Source organism: Leptinotarsa decemlineata, unplaced genomic scaffold (genome assembly GCF_025532065.1).
Source record: "Leptinotarsa decemlineata unplaced genomic scaffold, Ldec_3_MD MMD2_P_RNA_scaffold_9, whole genome shotgun sequence".
Classification (NCBI taxonomy): domain Eukaryota; kingdom Metazoa; phylum Arthropoda; class Insecta; order Coleoptera; family Chrysomelidae; genus Leptinotarsa; species Leptinotarsa decemlineata.
Genome location: NW_027412536.1, coordinates 8169285 through 8191139, shown reverse-complemented (window position 1 = coordinate 8191139; position 21855 = coordinate 8169285). Strand labels below are relative to the sequence as shown.

At 34.6% G+C, this 21855-nt stretch overlaps 1 protein-coding gene across 1 annotated transcript; it reads right to left on the bottom strand.

The window, feature by feature from the left end:
- Window positions 1-4434: 4434 nt before the first annotated feature.
- Window positions 4435-15926, bottom strand: LOC111512401 (pheromone-binding protein-related protein 6). Its single transcript, XM_023168519.2, has 7 exons — window positions 15792-15926; window positions 11150-11228; window positions 10622-10674; window positions 8753-8788; window positions 8269-8374; window positions 4816-4880; window positions 4435-4555 (listed from the first exon to the last, which is right to left on the bottom strand). Exons 1-7 carry the CDS (start codon window positions 15864-15866, stop codon window positions 4538-4540), a joined length of 432 nt encoding a protein of 143 aa, XP_023024287.2. The 5' UTR covers window positions 15867-15926; the 3' UTR covers window positions 4435-4537.
- Between the last annotated feature and the right edge of the window lie 5929 nt (window positions 15927-21855).

Below are 21855 nucleotides of genomic sequence, written 5' to 3'. Positions count from 1 at the left end.
GTAAATTCATAATCTGTTTGGAATTAAAAAGGTTTTTCATGAGATTATTATATTTAGTTTATACTTGGAGGGTGGGGTCTTTTTGAATTTGTTCATAGGAGGTGCAATTTTCAATTAAACCAGAAGTAACTGTAAGTACTGTAATTTATTCATGATGACAGTGACATTTCCCTTATCGGCCCTAGAGACAATGACGTTTGGATTATTTTTCAAGAAGATATTTGTTTTATTTGAATCATCAACATAATTGGTAGAGCGAGCAATTAATAAGTTCAACCATTATTAGAAACAACAAACTTTATATTGGAATGTAGGATTTCTCGGCTAGCATCAAATTTTTTATTGGCTTCTGTGTTTTGCCATGGTCTTCTTTGGTTCAGTGGTGTGGTCAAAGTACTCTTCTTGACGTATCAACTGACGTATCAGTTGATACGTCGCGTCGGTCGAAAAATTTATAAAATGTGTTATTTGTGGAACAAAATTGGCCACAAAAAAACAATCTTGCAGATGTAGGAAAAGAAATTCGAAAACGACATATATTTTAGTTATTGAAAATCACATTTCAAGTCTTATAGGAATTGAAAGTGGAATTGGAAAAATTAAATCAATTATCTTATCGGCACGGGAGCTGGAATCAGTGGCCTAGATTCAAAATGTTTATCAATAAATGCTCAAATCTCAAAAGTTCAAAATGTTGAAATGAAGTTAGCGGATGTTTTTTTTTCTACAGTAAAATATATGACGTTCTCAATGAATCAGTACCTCGAGTGAAAAATAAAAAAAGAAAGTTTTCTGTTTTCATACAGCTATATGTTGAGAAGAGACGAACATTGAAAAAACTAATTGATACGTGCTATAAGGAATACATAAAAATATAGAAAATGTCATTAATAACAATTCAAAACACGAAAAAGAAACAAAAAAACTAATAATTCTTCTCTCATACTCAAGCTACAGGGCTCCTGAGTGAAAGACAGTGAATCTGCAGATTCTTTTGGCAAATATTTTCAATTTGTATACAGTAATGACCAGGTGACTTACAGCATCAACTTTGCAGGTGATGTTGAAACCCGTCTCACAATCGATGAAATAACCGACAGCGATTACTTTGAAGCTTCGAAGAAACTTGAGCCAAAAAAATCTGCAGGAATTGATGTAGGATGTAGAGTATGGCTTCCATTCAAATGTTCTGTCCTGTCTTGTACCCGAAAACTAAGTAAGACTCTAATACAATTACTTAATGAATGGTATTGAATTATACAGGGTAGAGACTGTCAAAGATTTAGGTATATACTATAACTCCACACTCTCGTACACATCCCATTTGGATTACATAGCATATCAGGCACTAAGAATTATGGGATTTGTAATGAGACAAAGTGCACATTTCAATGATATTAAAGTAAAGTAAAAGATAAAATCTCTTTGGAAAGAGATGGTAATTCATTTATGAAATTCTAAAATCTCTGCCATGATACAGTAAATCAATTGGTTTCGTAAATGAAAGATTTTTATTTCCTGCCCCAGAAGCTATATAAGAGATATCCGCGGTACACATTTTGTGTCACATCCCAACCCTGATGGTTTAAACCTGTCAGCACGTCAGGAAGAATTGGAAAGCCATACAGATGAAATGTTGGGTAAAAAGACAATCACAGCACGTTGGATCAAACAAGGGAATGTGACAGCCAAGATGACGGAGCATGATGAAAAATCTCGGGCATCACATTCGGCGTTCAATTTCTCTGTGACAGGACATGAACGTGTGTCTCCGAGATTCAATTGTTATTCTGTACATGATGTGATGGATATACCCGAAGTTAAATCGTGGAATGGGAGATATACAAATAATGTATTTTTTATTGTATAAGGTCAATTGCTAGGCGTTGAAGATGAGACACAACTCAACGATAGTAAGTAAATATTATTTGAATTAATTGATAGATGTAGCTTTTAACCGATGGATGCAGATTTTACTACGTGGTAGGAGATCATCAAGAAAAATGAGAAATGAAACTACTATATAGTTTATTGTGATTTCTCATTATATTATTCAAAGTATGAATGTTCCCGTATCAAACATATATGAATTATACCCAGTACTGAGTGAAACTCAGATTGATAATTCTATGTAACTCTTTAGTCAAGAACCCTTCGTGATCATGGTGAAATCAGCATAATATGCTGATATGATGATTATTATTGAATGAAAGGTAATATTGTAACCTCTGTACTTGTTTATGGACAATTGTTTCACAATTTCAACATTTTTCATTATATTCCATAGTATTTCTTTCAACACCAACATCACATCAGAATTGAATGAAATTGAACAAATTTCTTCCATGATAAACTGTTCCAAAACGGTCAGAATTGAACTTTATGGAATAATCAAGACGAATCTGAAATGATGTAGATTTTCGGTTCACATCATACAATGCCCGCATTGAAAACACATAGGTAGGTAATTAATGGAAGTAAGTATTGAATAAATGTATGAATAAATATATATGTATATATATATATATATATATATATATATATATATATATATATATATATATATATATATATATAGATAAGTACTCTTTGATCATTCCCATATTGATTTCAATTTAAGAGCCACCGGTATACAGCTGTTTCAGCCTAATTCAATAAATTAAATAATTCAATTCAATAAATCTATCAATATTTTATACGAATCCATTGACCTCCCAAATTTGAATAATGCAGGAAACAGTTTTGTTTACTTCATCTTTTGAAAATTACAAAATTATTCGAACATTCCTGTTCGGTCTGAAAATCTTGCTATCAAAATTATATTTTTTCAAACTGTGAATTTTGAATCTTAAATTTTTAGTATTTAGCCCAGAGTTGCCAGCTCTAAAATTTCTACAAAAAAGCTGATTGTTTTATTGCACTATTTTTATTTTAGGTATTGTTAACTAATCTTGTTTAAGTTATTTAGTTTTTCATTATTCTCAAGGGTCTCCTAATCTGAGTTTTCCAGTTGGTCTTTTAATGTATGGGTCTTTTCTAAACTTATCTTCATGAAATTCAATATTCCCGAATATCTTTATTCTAGTAAGCCCATTTCCATGTGAATATTGGAAGCTACAAATAGCTAGATTTTCAATTTCTTTATTGTTCCTTGTACCCCTCATCTTGGGACTTACCCGCTATTATGACCTTTTCCTATCTATGTTTATCCGAACCTCTTTTTCTCAATGACCAAGCTGAACCCCCTCTCTAACCACCTAAGTGAAATATTTTGCCAGTTATTTTTCTTATCCTATCTTTTCACAAGATTTAATGTGATTTTTGTGTGTAGTAAGTATTTATATTCACGATAAAATAATCGTGGGTCAAAACAATCCCAAAAATTTTCGGTATTTGTTAACATATCTGCGATGAAAATTTGAAATTCATAAAAATGTCTTCCCAAACAATCCCAAAAATTTTCGGTATTTGTTAACATATCTGCGATGAAAATTTGAAATTCATAAAAATGTCTTCAATTTTACCTGCTTTTCTCTAAATAATTCACTTTGTTAATTTTGCAATATTTCATATGGTTCTTTGTCTTTTCGACAAAGTCTCATATCCACTGTAGACTCATCCTGAGATAAAAGGTATTATTCAACATTAAATATTTTCAAAAAAAATCGCAGTGACGTAAAAGCAATCTTTCGATTGAATTATCTAAGAACAATTCGTTCAGGCCAGTCTCAACTCCCTACACAGTAGGTCAATGGACTGACACCTCTCAAAAAACAACTACTTCCCTGGCTAATACCACGAAGGGCGTTGGATTATATCCGACAGGTGTCAGTGCAGGATTCTTAACAGAAGTTATTCCTGCATATGCTGTTGGCGATACAACTGCCGCAATAGATTTTCAATTATTGGAACACACTTGCAGACCGGTTTCAGGCTGTTTGGCCACTCGTCAGTGCAAGGTAGTGTATATCATCAACATAAAGTCGATGATTTCCGATAATTGAAAATCGAATTCCGTCAGAGTATCATTCCTCGAACTAAGCTGAAGCATACAACAAACAACAGGTTTGTCGTCGCCCCATCTGCCTGTGAACGAGGTAACCAACTGCACATCCGAAATTTGCGCAATTCCTCGTATAAGGAAAGAAAACTTTCACATATAGTCAGTGGGCATACTTGAAGACTGGCTATAAATCAAATTATCTAAGAACAATCCGTTCAGGCCAGTCTCAACTCCCTATAGAGTGAGAGGTGTCAGTCCATTAACCTACTGTGTAGGGAGTTGAGACTGGCGTGAACGAATTGTTCCTAGATAATTTGATTTATAGCCAGTCTTCAAGTATGCCCACTGACTATATGTGAAACTTTCGATTGAGTCATAATTTCATTTGATGAATAGAGAATAAATTTCTCTACTCGATAATAAAACAACAATAATTGAAAAGTTATGTACTCATTTCTAATAGAATTACACTCGTGAACATAAAAAGCATCTGTAACTGAGATTATTTTCTTCTCGGCATCATAGTTTCCAAACTCAAATCAGGAACCAATTCTGAAAAAAATGAGTTACTTTCTTGAACACATATTTTGATTCCAATTTCATATGGAAACGCATTTTTTGTGACTTTCTGATTCTCTAGTACTATAAATCTTCAGAGAATTGAAAGTTAATAACTTGTGAGGTCCTGAAATACTGTTTCAGAGAAAGAAACATAGAATTATTGGCTTTTATTTTTGATTAACACTGTCTGATACAATATGCATATTGGTTTCATGAATTTTATGGAGAGGAAAATTCATTTTGTTACTCACCACAGGATCTGCGACGTACATGCAAGAATTGAAATTTGAAGCTTTTTGACATAGATTTCCACCATCTGAAAAATATTTGTTCATGTAAGAGATATGATGAGCGGGAGAGAAAAATTTTATGGAGTTCTTCATATGATTTCGCATAGATCGGAGAAGCTCCAACGAGAAAACTATTCGTAATTGGGGGACGAAATTTCTCTGAATCTAGTAAATGGAATGTGAAGTGTTTTGAATTATATAAGTAGGTCTTGATCGCTATATACATGAATAATATGATCATAATGTGGATTTGAAAAAATAATATTCGATTGGAAAGTCTGAGAGGCGTATAATATCGAAACAAAGACAGGCCGAAGTATGGCTTCCTTTTTCTCTCTTTATACAAAAATATGAGAAACTTTCAAATAGAGAAAGACATCAATCAATTTCTAAATAAACTCTTCACGAAGATGTGTACGTCATCCAAAGAAGTTAAGCAAATGAATGTCATCGTGATGAGTGGATTCAAATCATTGTGAATTAATTGAGCACTCCATTCTGTGATGTTATCCAAATTGCTGCTGAAGAGGTAATAAGGCAAGTGTTTCATTCCGGAATATCGATTTCCCCATTGAGGATGACAGTGTTCCATGTAGGTGAATTTTTTTCTTTTTCATATACTATATTGTGTAGCAATCCTGCGAATGTCTCAATTCCATGAAGATTATTCAGAGCATAAACTGAACGGTAAAATGTGTTTCTTCTATGTAGGAGTAGTGGTTTCAAAAATATTTTTCCTTTCGTGTAGTTTAATGTTTGCATGAAAGTTACCACTTGAAGAGTGCTCTTTCTTTCCTTTCTTGGGAAGTTTCCCACATTTTTTGTATAGTTTCGAACATCAATTTTCAATAATCACCATTGAATCCAAATCAGCCAGTTATTTCTTGATGGTGACGATAATGTATAGTTACAAATGAATATTTGATGTAACAAACTAATAATATTTCAATTTTGATCTGTTCTCGTCAGAGATTGTATAATTACAATAAGAAAATTCAACAGTAAGCTTTGTTAACATCACAACTATACAATTTTATATAAATTGGTGGATGTAACCGTTACTACGTGGTAGGAGATCATAATGAAGAAAAGAGAATTGTGTTTTTTTACCACTTTTATTCGTAACTAACGTTAGTACAGTTTCGTCCTATAAGGACATTTTCAAACTTATACATTACGAAATTTATAAGATTGAAAATGTCCTTATAGGACGAAACTGCAGTAAAGTTAGTTACAAATAATAGTGGTAAAAACATAGAGAGTTTCAATTCTCTTTTCTACACATTTTATACGTCTCATATATCACCGTTGATAAGTTGAAAGGATATGCAAACGTCATCAATTCATGCATTTGATGTGAGTTCACAAACTAGTGAAAACGAAACGATGGAGCTACTTACTGCTTCGAACAACGTAACCTTCCAATGGAGAATTGATTTTATTTTTAGAATTCACTATTGGTGAAATACTCCATATTTCATGAAATTAGTCGCTACTTTGGTAATTTATAAGGTATACTATGAGAAATTTCCAACGACTCACGTTTGTTCACATATAAATGAGAACCTACTCTATTAAAATGCAAACGTGAACTGTGAATTTTAAGTAGTATTAGTTTGAAAATTTCCTCATAGGACGAAACTGCAGTAACGTTAGTTACAAATATAAGTGGTAGAAAAATGGCGAACTGTTTTGTCTTCAATTTTCACTTGTGAAAGAAATGTGAGAAACTGGAATACCTCCTCGTCTTATCTTGTCTCGATTCTCATAACGATAGAACATCCGTGGTACCCAGAATTTTCAATAACCGGTAAGCTTAGCGTGTTTTCAAAAATATACTGAGTTTGCCAGATAAAATTGGAACCTATTTTCCTCATCAGGAGATGACTTAAACCGTCATCTCCTAATGAGCTAACTTATTTACCGAAACGCTCGGCAAGAAAGAGTATTTCTATTCTGGCGAGATAGAAGTGTTTTCAATTGATATACCGAATTGACATTTTGAACCTCAATGATGAAAACGGCAGATAAATACTGGACAAGGATTAAAATATTATCATTAATATTTAAAACACTGCACTCTACTGCGTTCACACCTCTATGCAAAAGCCAATTTGGTATTTCTAAAAATACAGTACCCAAACGTTGCATCAAAATCGTTTAATTGACAGTGATGTCGGTTGTTTATTGATTATAAATAACTCTTAATCACTTAATTCTGGTATTGGTGATATGTTTCATTTTATATTTTATTTTTCCGTGAAAAGCTTTTTCTCCATGGGTATATACCTAGCGGTTCGAGAGAGTTTTATAATGAAAACAGACAGAACAATCTCCTAAAACGAATATGATTTTATTGGCCGTATTAATGGGGATTCAGTATTTTTGCAGAAAAAACGTTTTGTTATTTCATGAAAATTTTATAAAAAACCTAAAATATTTTGGTGCTTTTGATCTTGGATGAACCTACTTGCCAATGTGAATTATTTTGTAAGATTATTTTCTCACTAAAGTAATTAATAATTTGTTGGATTTATGTGTCCCATGATACTCTTCATGTTATCAAGATTAAGTCTCCTGGATAAACTAATGAGTCATTAGTATTTGACAATTCCAAATGATTTTGCACTTGAAATGCACTTGAAAATGCATAGTCAATGTCAATAGTCACCATTTTGAAGAGCTATAAAAAGTTATGACGGAGACTTGATATCTTTCGAAGCCCTCAACGCATTTTTAATATTGGTGAGGAATGTTGCCACCTGAAGTTTCACAAATCACAACAGGTAAAGGTGTCAATTCGCAAGGGCACCCTAAAAATGTGTAAATAATTGGTTATGGAAATGATATATAGGACAAATTATTTCAGCTATGATAGAGTTCAAAGAAGAAAGAAAAATAATTCATGGAACGATAATTTACTTGTTGGGACATTTATTGAAATGAAAAGCCAAGCCATTTTTCCCAACATTTCAGTAGGAAAACTACTGTTCATTTTTGACGAAGCATCAACCATTTGGATGCAGGTATATCGATATAGGTGAATATTTTGAAATTACGCTTTCCAAAGTGTGGTAAAAATCAACTGAAGCATCAAATACTATTTCAGGTTTTGGCATCGGGAAATTTATCTGTTTGATCCGTGTATCATTGAATGAAGTAGATTCAGCAGAATTCTCTATTGGGAGCTTCTCTCCTCTTCAGTTTTCATCATACTTCTATTACCAAGATATAACTGAAAATATCAAGTGGGCCCTCTTTAGTGCAGTAATTCAAAATGTGTTGTGTATTCAATTGGCATCATGTATTCCTTCGGTTTGTCTTTGGAAATTATTTCCTGTATATCAGATGTGATGCATCAGAGACGTAATCGTTTCGCAAAAATAAATTTCAAGGAGGATATACCCAACTCACCTTCAATATTCCTGCATTTGTTCAGAGCTGCCACTAAAAGATCTTTTATCTCTGGATGCGCTGACTCAATAATAAATTCGTATTGGATTTCCCCCGCAGAATTCATCTGTGACAAAATAAAATTAACAAATTCATTCTCGATTATTGTTTTCACAGGTGTTTCATTTCTCAAATATTGATTATTTCAACTTGAAGGTTCCAGTGATTTAGTAGTGAAGTGAGTGAGTAGCTACCTTTCAGTTCTACATAAGCGACAAATACTTGCTACTTGTTAGACAAAACTATAAATTATTTCGAAAAAAGCAAAACATTCATCTTTTCCGGTATTTCTTCAAAGTAGACTACATACATAGCTCATAAAAATAGAATTTGGATATAATTCAATGTCCAAAACCTTGTGAACTCTGTCACTTGCTGTTGTTTTGGAAAACACTATAAGCATTTTTTTTTTATTTATTTCACCAATATATGCAAATCAACTCACCCACTTTGCTTCCAACATCAGGCATTTCATGTAACACTGAAAAAAATATAAATCGTGAACAATTTTTATTCCATTATCAATTTTCTATGTACATACATTTTGCCAGCTTTCGTATTCAATAAACTACATTTACCAAATATTAAGCAACAATCGTGAGGACATTTTTTTAATCGATGTTCTGGCTCCACACTTCTTCATCTTCGAACAAAAAATGTGGTGGATTTCAATATGAACTAAATGAAAAAATGTGAAGATCATGCACATATGTTTCTGTAGATACAAACTGTCATGGAAAGTCACAAACTGTAACTGCGTGTTTGAAAGACTATTTTTACTGAAGGCATTCGTTTTTATTTTTGATGAAGTGAAATAACTGAATGGAAAGAGAAATGAAAATTTCTATGTTTTTTACTATGTTTTCTATGTTTTCATCATGATCTCCTACCACGTAGTAACGGCTGCATCCATCAATTTATTGAAATAACTAAAGTTCCAGAGAAAGATAAAAGCTGAATTGAATAGCATGAAATGTATAGAATTGGGTATTGACTCATTTGTAGGTGAATGAATAATCAATAAAAAATAACATTTCACTAAAAGACTACTGCTGCGATGTCACGGAAGGCTACAATCATCGATAACAACTTTCTATAATGTGTAGTTAGTGATCAACAGTCCAAATAACCATTTATTTTGAAAAGATACAATGATCATCTTTCTCATACTTCTGTCTGACCGAGTTTTCTGATGTGGTGCAACTAGCCTGAAAGTTTGAATGTGGAAAGGACAACAATAATCAGAATAACAATATCAACAGAGTATTTCTGGTAAAGTTCTCAGAGTTTAACAAAAAATCCCGATATTCAATCCATTTTCTCCTATCATTTTGAACTTTATCCGTACCACTTGGAGCTTACTTTCGGACGAATATTGTGGTACTTAGGTACTTCGATAGATAAGAGTGATTACATCAATCAAGCTTGTTAGCTTATGTCAGGCTGGGAGTGAAGAATGAATTGTTTCAAGAAACTCGGCACTTTCCAATCCTCACAAACGATTGGATATCCCCGGGGAGAACCTAGTATTGCTGAGACAATATATGGTGGGCACTCCGACAGCAAATACATACGATTCTCAGATATATCGCTGAAGACTCGTGTTTGAGACAACATTCTGACGGCTTGTTATAAATCCTTTGGTATTGCATTGACTTCAACTGAAAAAACACTTTCTGGAAGATTATAAACCAAGTACGATGCTATCGCCACTTCTCATATGAAATACTACATCTATCAGGTATACGTGGATCAACTCGAAAACGAGATTGAAAATGAATCGGTTTCTTTACAATTTACTGATTATACAGTGCACTAATATTCTGGAAAGACAAAAACTATCAACAAGAATAAAGTCATCTTACCGACAAACACATAATCGATTTTTTCTAGAATGGAAAGTCATGATTTTCGTGAAGTTTAATGTTGATTCCTTTATTTTTTTCTAGCTATTTCCATAAGCAATACTGGTCAAAATTTTCTTTCGTCCTTTGATTCATCCCGGAACTGACCACTTTTCATTCGGTTTCACAGTCGAGCGGGATTTTTCACTTCACACAAAACTCAAACTTTCATTTGTTTTCAACTCACTCATTCTTGTGAAAGAAAGTGTTAAAACAATGTGTCAACATAAATAATGAAATCGATTCAAGCAAAAGTAGAATAATAGTGAAAAAACATATTTGTTGAACTTTTTCGTTGTTGCTGGTAATTTTCATAAACAAACAAATCATTATGATATAATATGAAAGTCCTTTCGATTTCCGTAGATGATAAGATATATAGATTTGAAATTGAAACAGATATAACTCACTTGAAGCTTTTGATCATGAGGATTGTTCTCCACATCATAAGCCAGATAGTCATCTGAAACAGAATCAGAAATGATTTTACTGGTTTTTATTAGATTTTATAATATAATGTGATATATATCATTCATTGCCTTTTTAATCACTGAGAAAATTCAGTACCTTTTTTCACAGAAATGAATTGGAATAGTGACATAAACTGAACTAAAACAACCCATCAATCGAAAAAAAAATTTAAAAAATTCACAATATTATTCATGAATTCAAACAGTGTAGTTCTCATGACTATTGTTTTCTCATTAACAAATTCTTGGAATCAGAATACACAAAAAGTGGAAGTTTATTGTATAAATTTGAAAATGTCCGTATAGGACGAAACTGCAGTAACGTTAGTTACAAATAAAAGTGGTAAAAAACAAAGAAATTTTCATTTCTCTTCTCATTATGAAAGTTTTGTATTTCACTCAATCATGCGCCCTCTATATTCTCCAGCAAACTATATATTATGATATATCATGTATAATTATTCTTACCTTCCGATATGCCACTTTGAGAAATACATATTTTATGTAAGTCATCCACATATTCTTGTAGCTCCGATGGTAGTTTTATCTGCAAAATCAAATGATGTTTCATCAGAAGTGAATTTTAGCCAGAAATGATTCAAACAATATTGAAAATGAAAGGAATTGGTATTTTCTTCTTCAAACTGATCACCCAGAAATCTTTTTATTATTTTATTTATTAGATTTTCATTCCTCATCTCCCTTTACAAAGACACCACGAATATCACAGACATTCACTGCATTGATGAAGGATGATGGGCAAATGATGGATTCAATTCGTGGATTGACTTATCTGTTGATTCCCTAGATGGCGTATTTTTTAAGGACGAGGGTCATCGCCTATACTCACTCAGGCTTGTCCTTTGAGTACAGTTGAATTCAAAATGCATCAGGTGGGAAGGGCTTTTGGAATCCTTCGAACCTGGGAGTGACGACGAGCTTTGGCGAGTCACTCGTAGGCTCAGGGGGAAGAAGACTGCTCTCTCACCCATTCACGGAGAGCGCGGAGTGTGCTACTCCCACGCCGACAAGGCGTTAGCCTTTGCAGACACGATGGAACGTCAGTTTCAACTTAACGTTGACGACGATGACGACATCGATCCCGATATGCTGCTGGAAGACCGGGTTCACCGACTCCTCAGGCAAGATGACGACGACTACATCCGTCCGGCTTCTATGGAAGAGCTGAAGGGTCATATCAAGGCTGCAAAAGCCAAGAAAGCTCCGGGAGCAGACTCAATAACCAACAAGTTGTTGAAGAGACTCCCGGAAAACTGCGTCGAATTTCTTCCAAATCTAATTAACAGTTCGTTGGCCTTCAGACACTTCCCTAGAAGGTGGAAGCATGCGATTGTCGTCATGCTCCCAAAACAGGGTCAGAACCAGCTGTTTCCGCAGAACTAATCGCCCGATCAGTCTACTCTCGTCGGCGGCTAAGCTGGCTGAAAGAGTTGTACTGCAAAGACTCAACGAAGAAGTTGAGGACCGAAATGTTCTGCCTAACGAACAATTCGGCTTCAGAAGAGATCACTCCACTGAGTTACAGGCTCTAAGGTTGGTCAAAAACACCATCAGCGAGCTAAACACTAACAAAAAAGTGCATATTGTGCTGTTAGACATTTCGAAGGCCTTCGACCGAGTATGGCACGAAGGCCTTCTGCACAAGCTAAACGCGTTCGACCTACCTCGGGGCCTGATCCGGTGGATCGGGTCTTTCCTGAAAGACAGAACTTTTCAGGTCAGAGTAGAGGTCTCTCTGTCTGACAGCAGAGAGATCCTCGCTTGAGTGCCACAAGGGGCCGTGCTCTCTCCGACGCTGTATTCACTCTATACCAGCGACCTGCCTAGGTCCGAACGAGTGAAGATATCCCTGTACGCCGATGACACGGCTCTTCTCTCATCTTCCATGGGTCGAGAGCTCGGCGTCGTCTACATGCAACGTGCATTGGACGACCTCGAGCGCTGGTACCTCGATTGGAAGATCCGAGTAAACCCGGAAAAGACTCAGGCGATAACCATGGGAAGATTACTATCTTCTCCGGCCAGAAAAGTGAGAATCTCTGGAAAGGAGATTGACTGGCAAGCGCGGGTAAAGTACCTCGGCTTTTTGATAGACCGTAGGCTCACTTGGAACCCGCACATTATGTTCGTCAAATTTGAGATCGAGGGTCGGATAGCCAGTCTGTACCCTCTGATCAACAGAAAATCAAAGATGAGTGTGAAAAACAAAATCACGATCTATAACACGATGTTCAAGCCTGTCATCATGTACACTTCAGGCGTCTTGGGACATGCGGCTCCGTCCAACATTTCCATTTTGGAAAGGTTGCAAAATAAGATAATTAGGATGATTGTGAACGCTCCTTGGTTTGTGCGGAATGAAGCCATCCGCAGAGATTTGCAGCTGCCTTTCATTCGGCAGTCCATTCAGTCGAGGAATGAGAGAGTTTTCGAAAAAACGGAAAGTAATGAAAACCCGTTAGTTAGGGAAGCCACAGATTATGCTGTAGACGACCCCTCCCGATATAGAAGGCCCCGACACTCTGTCGAATGAGGCCCTCATGTCCCCCGTTAACGGATGAATAACTTTTTCATCCATCCCACCCTAGCCAGGTATGGGTATCCCGTGAAGGGCGGCACTGATGTCTAAGGACTTCATGCCGTCACCAATCAGTCATGAACCCATTGGTCCCTCTCAAGACCAACAATCAGCCAAAAGGGTAGGGGAGCTGGTCTCCAAACCTGGATGAAATGACGATGACATTCTATGCATCAGCCTAGCACTTATAGAGGATAGAAACCTGGTATTAGATACCGAATGCTCTACCTTTGTGCTGTCTTTTTATGGAGCTTCATGAATCGACGTATTTTTGAAATACTAACCTGAATTGTTTATATCAAATCGAGCATACTTCAAACGAAATTGAATTGACTGAACTAATAAATGACTATTAAAGATGTAATTGGAATTCAACAAACAATCTGTTCGCTTCTACTCTACATTGGGTATAATTTAGTATATGATATACAATAACTTAAGGCTGGACTGCTGAGAGTGCGGTTGATTTATTGTTCATTTTTCAGTTTCAGATGGTTTCTCAAACAGAAATTGAATTATCTATTGAACTTTGAAAACATAAAATTCACCTACATAACAACATTACTAGAAAACATTGAAAATCAAGTAGAAATTGAATTTATTATTATTATTTTCATAACTTCCATTAGGGTGAAATAAGATGAATATCGATTTACAGAAAAATATTGATCAGAACCGATTTTCATGAAAGTATTTTTGATGAAAATGGAATAATACCTTTCAAAAATACATATTTTTTTATCGATTCATCTACTTTTCACTTCCGTATCAATTTACAACTCAATATGTAATGAAACATATTTGTACAATATTTCATTATCTATTATGAAAAGAAGATTTTGTCTCTCTACTTCTCCATCAAAATACAAAATAGTGGAAATCTTGCAAAGAAAGGAACATAGCAATTGGTTTCTGAATAAACTCTTTACGAAGATGTGTATATCATGCAAAGAAGTAACTTTCAGACACAAACTGAAATGATAAGCCATCTCGGAACAACTACTTCCATATAAACATTGAATTACACGATAGAAAAGATATTTTCTGAACAACTACTTTCATATGAACATTGAATTATACAAAAAATAATTTTTCCAGTTTCTTATTCGAAGACCCAGGTATTCAAAGCAGTTCATATTCATCACATTTTAAATATTATCAATCGTAATTTATTTCGTATTTTTTCCAAAATATTTTCGAATTGATCTTGATTATAATCATAAAATATATTCATCGTGAAATTATAGAAATAAATCTGATGAAGTTTCCTATTCAAACTCAATTTAAAATACATATTTACGGAATATTCTGGAAACATATATATACAGTGCAGAGGTAAATGGTTCCTTCCAAATAATCTCAAATAAAAAGTATACCAATTCTCTATACAATAACCTTCACTTTTTTGAATTTTGAAACAAATTAGTAACATATTTTGCAATAGATGAGTATTGAATGATAACATCTCATTTCAACTTTGTTAATAATGTTATATATGAAAAAATAATTCAAGAAAATGTTCGAAATGTTCTCTTCGACAGTGGAACGGTCTATTTTCGAACTAACTCATTCCTAACAATTATGAATTCAATTTATGTGGAGTGTTCTGATAAGACTTCATTATTTTTATCGTTCTTCGAAATTATTGATCGCCATTTGTTTTCAGTATTTTCCTCAACGTTTCTCCATCACCTTCAGCAAAACATGCATAGTACTCGGTGAATGATTATTTCAATTGATTATTTGGAATATTCACGAAAACAATTTGAGGTTCATATCACGAACACTGCAAAATTTTGCACAGCACATTCCTCATCATTCCTCATTGAAAGATATGAAACTGTCAGAGTCGTTCTTTCGAAGTTATGAAAAAAATAGGAACATTTCAAAATTGAAATTTCCAGAAAGTATTATGTACGGTCAAAGTGGCTTCTGATAATATTTTTACCCCGTGAAAATGGGATCTTTGGTTTAGAAGAGAGACTTCAATCACCAGTGGATAAGTTCTATTAATTCTTACTGTAAAATGAGCCTTTTTCCTGAAAAATCCTAAATGAATTCAATTTCATACATATTTACACGTGTTCATGAATTTCTTATGTCTCAATTCTGAAAATCATTTTTCAAATCACTCTACTTTCATGTACTTTTAATTTCATCTGTATCAACTACCGAAAAAAGTGCATAATAGGAAAACATATAAATCAGGTTGCATATCAAAGGTGCACTTATGTAAAAATTAAACACGCAAATTATATTTAATAAACTTCGTTTTCGAAGTCATTTCGAAAGAACTTAAGACGATTATTCGAACTTTTACTGTGGGTGAAGATCACTGATATATTACTAGTAATATAATAATAGTAATAGTAGTAGTAATAATATTAAATATATAATAATAATAATTTGGAATATTGCCATCGTTAAAATTATCTTGAAAACTTTTCATCTCACTTATTATGGCCATGATCTTCATATCATCGTTATTCAAGTGAAAATATTTTAACTCACAGCATAACTCAAAGCAGCACAAACCATAATGAAGGAAAAGCTTTTGTAAAACATTTTTGAGCACTGATGTAACATGAGTCTACTCTTCTTTGAATATCGTCAAGAACAAGATGCCGTAATATAGTGATGCATTGGCATATTTAATAATATGCTACATACAACCAACCTATTCATTAGCGAAAGATAATGCACATTCATCAATCAAAATCATGTAATTCAAAAGCAATAATGATAAAAATTCCAGCTGCTTTGATTGACAGTTTGAAATTTTTTATTAATGGGAATGGTGAAATGAGATATCATGAATTAAATTCAATCAACGAAGAAAGGTGGATTTTTTTCCATCTGGGATTATAGATTACGCATGAGTAAGTCTGTTGTTTTGAATGACATCAATAAACGATGTTATTTGCATTGGGATTACTTTATGAAATAGCTTTTCCATTGACAGATTAGTCCTGAAAAACTGATGTGAACACGAACGAGTTCACTTTATTTAATTTCCTACATTTTGTAGGTAATTTCTTCAGTTAACTAATGCGTATAAGAGATGAAAATCCTGCCAATTTTTTGTATGCACTGAAAGCAACTGTAGCATGAATAACACAGGAGATTCATACATACAGGGGCCTCTCCATGTTACACTGAACTTTCGTTTTCGAAATTCATTAGAATTTTTTATTAATCAATTCATCTCAAGGTTAGGGATGCAAAACCCTATTGAAACTCTCAACTAAACCGTATTCATTGTTTTATTGGTATTCTTGAAGTGTCTCCTATCCCTAGGTACAGGTATAGAATATACTTCTGTAGATGGCATTCAAATAAGAAATTTGTTAACGTTTTTCAGCACTCATAATTAAATTTTTTCTTGAAAAAATCAAAACTAATCAATACCAATATGATTGTCATTGATAATCAACAAACAAAAGTTGTTGAAAAGGTGTTTTTTTTGTTTTTTTTTTTTGATAATGAAAATTTTTATGTACCATAGTTTTTTCTCCTAACTAAACAATATACCGATCACCGCCAGGAGACTTCGTTGGTATCAACATCAAATTTGTTGATGTTGATTAACTTCTGAAACATTCGATGTAGTACAAGGTATTCTCTGATATAAGTCTGTTGTAATTTCGCATCTATCCATACCTTTTTTCAAAGCGGGTAGCCAAGTACGATCCATTTCTAAGTAGCTGTCTGAAATACAATATCTTCAGTATCTAATGTCAGATTTTTCGAAATTAACAATCTTCTTCACCACATCTTCCTGTACAACTAGCTTCAATAAATGTGTTTCCCCCAATATAATTTATACGTTTTTCAATTGAAAACGATACATAAACATTATGGTCGGTCGCACATTTTGCTGCAATTCCGTAGGAGTTCTATTGGGAAAATCGCCGTTTCAGTAAATGTTTGACTTATCTGGTCACGTAGAGGGCATTTCCCGTAATCTGCACCGGATCACTGCAAAATTGTAAAGAGCCAAGAATATGTTCGATAAAATATGGGTCACTGTGCAAGACGGCTATAAATTATTTTATGGTAATTTATAATGTTGAGAAAAGGTTAGGGGGCATACGCTTGGGTTTTATGAGATGGGTGAACTTTTTTATGTGAATGAATTGTGAAAGGATGGTACGGAAGCCCCTGGGTGGGAATATAGTGATTGTTTTAATGAAAAAAAATTGTTCATAGATTACGATAAAAAGTTATGGAATTTATTGGCCTCTTACGGAATTTTCACCTTCGGAAATCTGCTAGTTTGATAGAGAACTTGATAAATGCCTAGAAGAGTAAGATTTTTTGTTCATCTCGATGAATTAGGGGTGAAATTATATTTGGAAAATGTGTGCTGTATATCAGTAACTGTCGTATTCATCGATTCCACCCAATAAAAATAAATAAAATCTGGCTCTGTCACCATTATGTTACATCAAAACGAAGAAAAGGATTCGGTGGGACCAAAGGAAATATACACCTATACCTTCGAGTATTCATAAAGTAAATTGGTTATTAACACCACATTCAAGTAGATAGTAGCTATCTAGTTATTCACGAAAATTAAGTTGAGGCAATGTCCGACATATAATTGAATGAAAAGAAGTATTTTTTTTAAGGATGAAACATAAGCAAAAGGAAAGTTCTCAAGGTGCTTTCGGCGCGCCTGTGCGAAAATAGTGATTCACATTGGATTTGAATCGCTGGAGATTATATAAATTTGGAAAAACGTTCTCAGGAAGTTTATTCTACATGAACGCAGTTCTCCAAATGGAAGAGTTCTTGAACAGTGGAGTTCGAGGTGTACTGAGTTGAACCTCAAAACGATGAGCAGCCACAGTCCATCGCGTATTTCTGATATGTACCACTCTTGGACGAATCGAATGAGAAAAGTCACTTGAACACTTCCCGTGGAAGTATCTTTAGGAGAGAGACAAATATCCAACTTTTTTCGATGTTCCAGACTATGGATGGAATCCAACCGCTTTAGGGTATTTTTGGGGGCAAAGCCGCATACATGAGAACAATACTTCAACCTTTCTTTGATGTTCCAGAATATGGATCGAATCGAGCAGCTTCAGGGTATGTTTGGGGGCAGAGCCGCATACATGAGAGCAATAGTCCAAAGAAGGTCTGATCTGAGCTTTATAAAACATCGGAAGTTGCTGAGGTGTATACAGTTTTCTGTTTCGGAACAATGTTACAAGCTTTTGAGGAACACAACTTGCAATTTCAGCGGCATGATTGTGTCAGGACATATTGGTGTCCATTTTAACCCCCAACAAACTCACCGAAGCGGAAAACGGAATTGTCTGACCTGACATTATTATATCCGGTTCGGAGACATTCATCTTTTTGGAGAAAACCGATGCCTGAGTTTTTGTGGCATTGAATTGAACCTGGCTACTTTTACCTCAATTCTAAATCACTTCTACATCCTCATTAAGATATGCAACCGCCTGCTGCCGGTGAAGATGTGCCTCCGTAGCCGATGGAATCAAAATGAAATGATGAGACAAGTGTGCTGTCATCAACAAACAGTATATCGGATTGATTCTAAGTTTTTTCCAATGAGTCGTTGATATACAATAAAAATAGGGTTGGATCCCTGGGGAACACCAGCGTTGATAGTGCAAGTATTTGAAAGATATCCATCGATGGACACTTGCAGGAACGTTCTTTCAGGAAGCTGAAGAGTCATATACAGGGTGTCCCTGGACTTCCTCTTTTTCTCTCGGGAATGTATAGATGGGGTCAAAATATCACCAGTACTTCATATAACTTTTTTTCCTAAAAGTCTTCGTAACCAAGTTACGGGCCCACGAAGTTACAAAATGAAAAATGTTTTCTTTGATAACTTTTCAAGTGAATATTCAAAATCATCCAAATTTTGGTAATTGACTAAACAAATGAATTCCGTCGATGAGCTTTCATGCAGGAGTCAGTTGTTTTGCTACAAAGTCAGGAACGGACTACCCCCGATGGTCCACACCCCAAAACTTTGAAATGACAGATATTTTTCAATATTTTTCAACAAAATAAGGTTACTTGGACAATTTTATGAATAAAAGTACTCGTGTGGAAAGTCGATCGGAGCAACGAGTCTTGATAAAAATGTAGTTCTACTCGACGACATCAAACCCGCTCGTCCACCATTATTTGAAATGAATAATTATCAAAGCAGAAATAATAATGATAACGTTAATTCAACAACATTTATAACAGGAATAATACAAAGTATGCTAAAATGAAGTCGTAAACAAAAAGTACAGTACCTATATGGAAGTTTAAGTCACAATTGTGATAGCAGATATTTTTTCAAAAGAAATATCAATTTCTGTAGATTCGTGGTGTTTTTAAACTAACAAGCTACTCTACTATGAAATATCGAATTCATTCCATATTTTGTATGTACATAATACGTGTGGAATAATCACGTTTCGTGTTGATCAGTTATCTGAATCTCATGAAACTCAACATTCGAATGTTTCAAATTCTTCTTCACAGCTAAACTGTTGAGGAGTTTCACTGATAATTATAATTTTATGGGAGAAATTCTTTAACACGAATCTAAATGTAGCTGAAAAAACGCACATCGGAAAAAATATTTACTATACTAATAAAAAGCAAACGAATGAACTACAAAAACGGCTGCACATGATCAGGTGAAAAATATCCAGGGAATAATTATGTTCCACTTCTTTCACAGATGTTGACAAAAAAACCTTTTAGAAAGTTTTGATAAAAAATGAGAAACTGGAATGCGATTTTGTTTTGTTGAGTGGTGCGTTGTCATATGACTATCATTGTATTGTCAATATTCTATAGGATATTTTGAATTTTTTTGATATGGCCGAACAGTTTACATTCAATGAATATGCAGATATGCATGTATTTTATGGACGAGCATTTTGTAATGCTGCAGAAGCTCGTCGTCTGTATTCCGAGCATTTTCCCAATCGAACGGTACCGTCAAGAGAAACATTCGAGCGTGTCGATCGCAGCTTGAGGGAGACAGGTATGTAATAATTGATAATTAATTTGAGCACGTTGTTTTATTTTGATATTACTGTAGGTACAGTTTTGCCAAAACGAGGTGGTGAGGGCGCTCCTAGGACTGTACGTACCGTTGTATTGGAGGAAAATATTTTGGAAGCCGTCGCTGATGATCCTTCAATGAGCATCAGAAATCTATCAGAACAGTTCCATACATCCAAGTCCACTATTCATAAAATAATTAGGGAACAACTGCTCCACCCATTTCACATCCAGAAGGTACATGCCATGACACCTCAAGATTTTCCAGCACGACTGGAATATGCCAATTGGTTCATGGATAGGCAAAGATAGGATATGACTTATTAATCGAGTTTTATTCACTGATGAAGCAGGTTTCAGTAGAGATGGAGTTATCAACTCTCATAATCTCCATATATGGGCCGAAGAAAATCCCCATGGGATATTGCAAACCAAACACCAACGGAAATTCAACGTGAATGTTTGGGCTGGTATCATAGGAAACCATCTTATAGGACCATTCGTTCTACAGGACCGATTGAATGGAGAACGTTATTTGGAGTTCATTCAGAACGATTTGAATGGACTTTTGGAACATGTTCCATTGCAAACCCGAAGAGATATGTGGTTTATGCATGATGGCGCTCCTCCTCATTTTAGTTTGATTGTGCGTGACCATCTGAACCATATTTTCCACAATAGATGGATTGGTAGAGGTGGGCCATATTCATGGCCATCGCGGTCTCCGGATTTAAATACATTGGATTTCTTTCTGTGGGGGCATCTAAAAAGCCTTGTTTACGCTACACCTATTCACACAAGATATGCATTGTTGAATAGAATAACATTACATTGTGAAGCCATACGAAACGACCCTGGAATGCTATTTCAAGTACAGAGAGGGTGTCTTCGCAGACTAAGATAATGTATAGAGAGAGAAGGTGGTCATATCGAGCAGTTTCTGTAGCGGATTTCTCATTTCTGTTTGCTCTTGAGGCTCTTGAGTTTCGTTAGTTAAACGTGTTTGCATTATAAAAATTCGTTATGAACATTTTACCTATCATTTCCATTTTCCTTAAAAACTAATATTTTCGAATAATGGTAGACATCTCAGGATAAATGTTGTTGAATTAACGTTATCATTATTATTTCTGCTTTGATAATTATTCATTTCAAATAATGGTGGACGAGCGGGTTTGATGTCGTCGAGTAGAACTACATTTTTATCAAGACTCGTTGCTCCGATCGACTTTCCACACGAGTACTTTTATTCATAAAATTGTCCAAGTAACCTTATTTTGTTGAAAAATATTGAAAAATATCTGTCATTTCAAAGTTTTGGGGTGTGGACCATCGGGGGTAGTCCGTTCCTGACTTTGTAGCAAAACAACTGACTCCTGCATGAAAGCTCATCGACGGAATTCATTTGTTTAGTCAATTACCAAAATTTGGATGATTTTGAATATTCACTTGAAAAGTTATCAAAGAAAAACATTTTTCATTTTGTAACTTCGAGGGCCCGTTACTTGGTAACGAAGGATTTTAG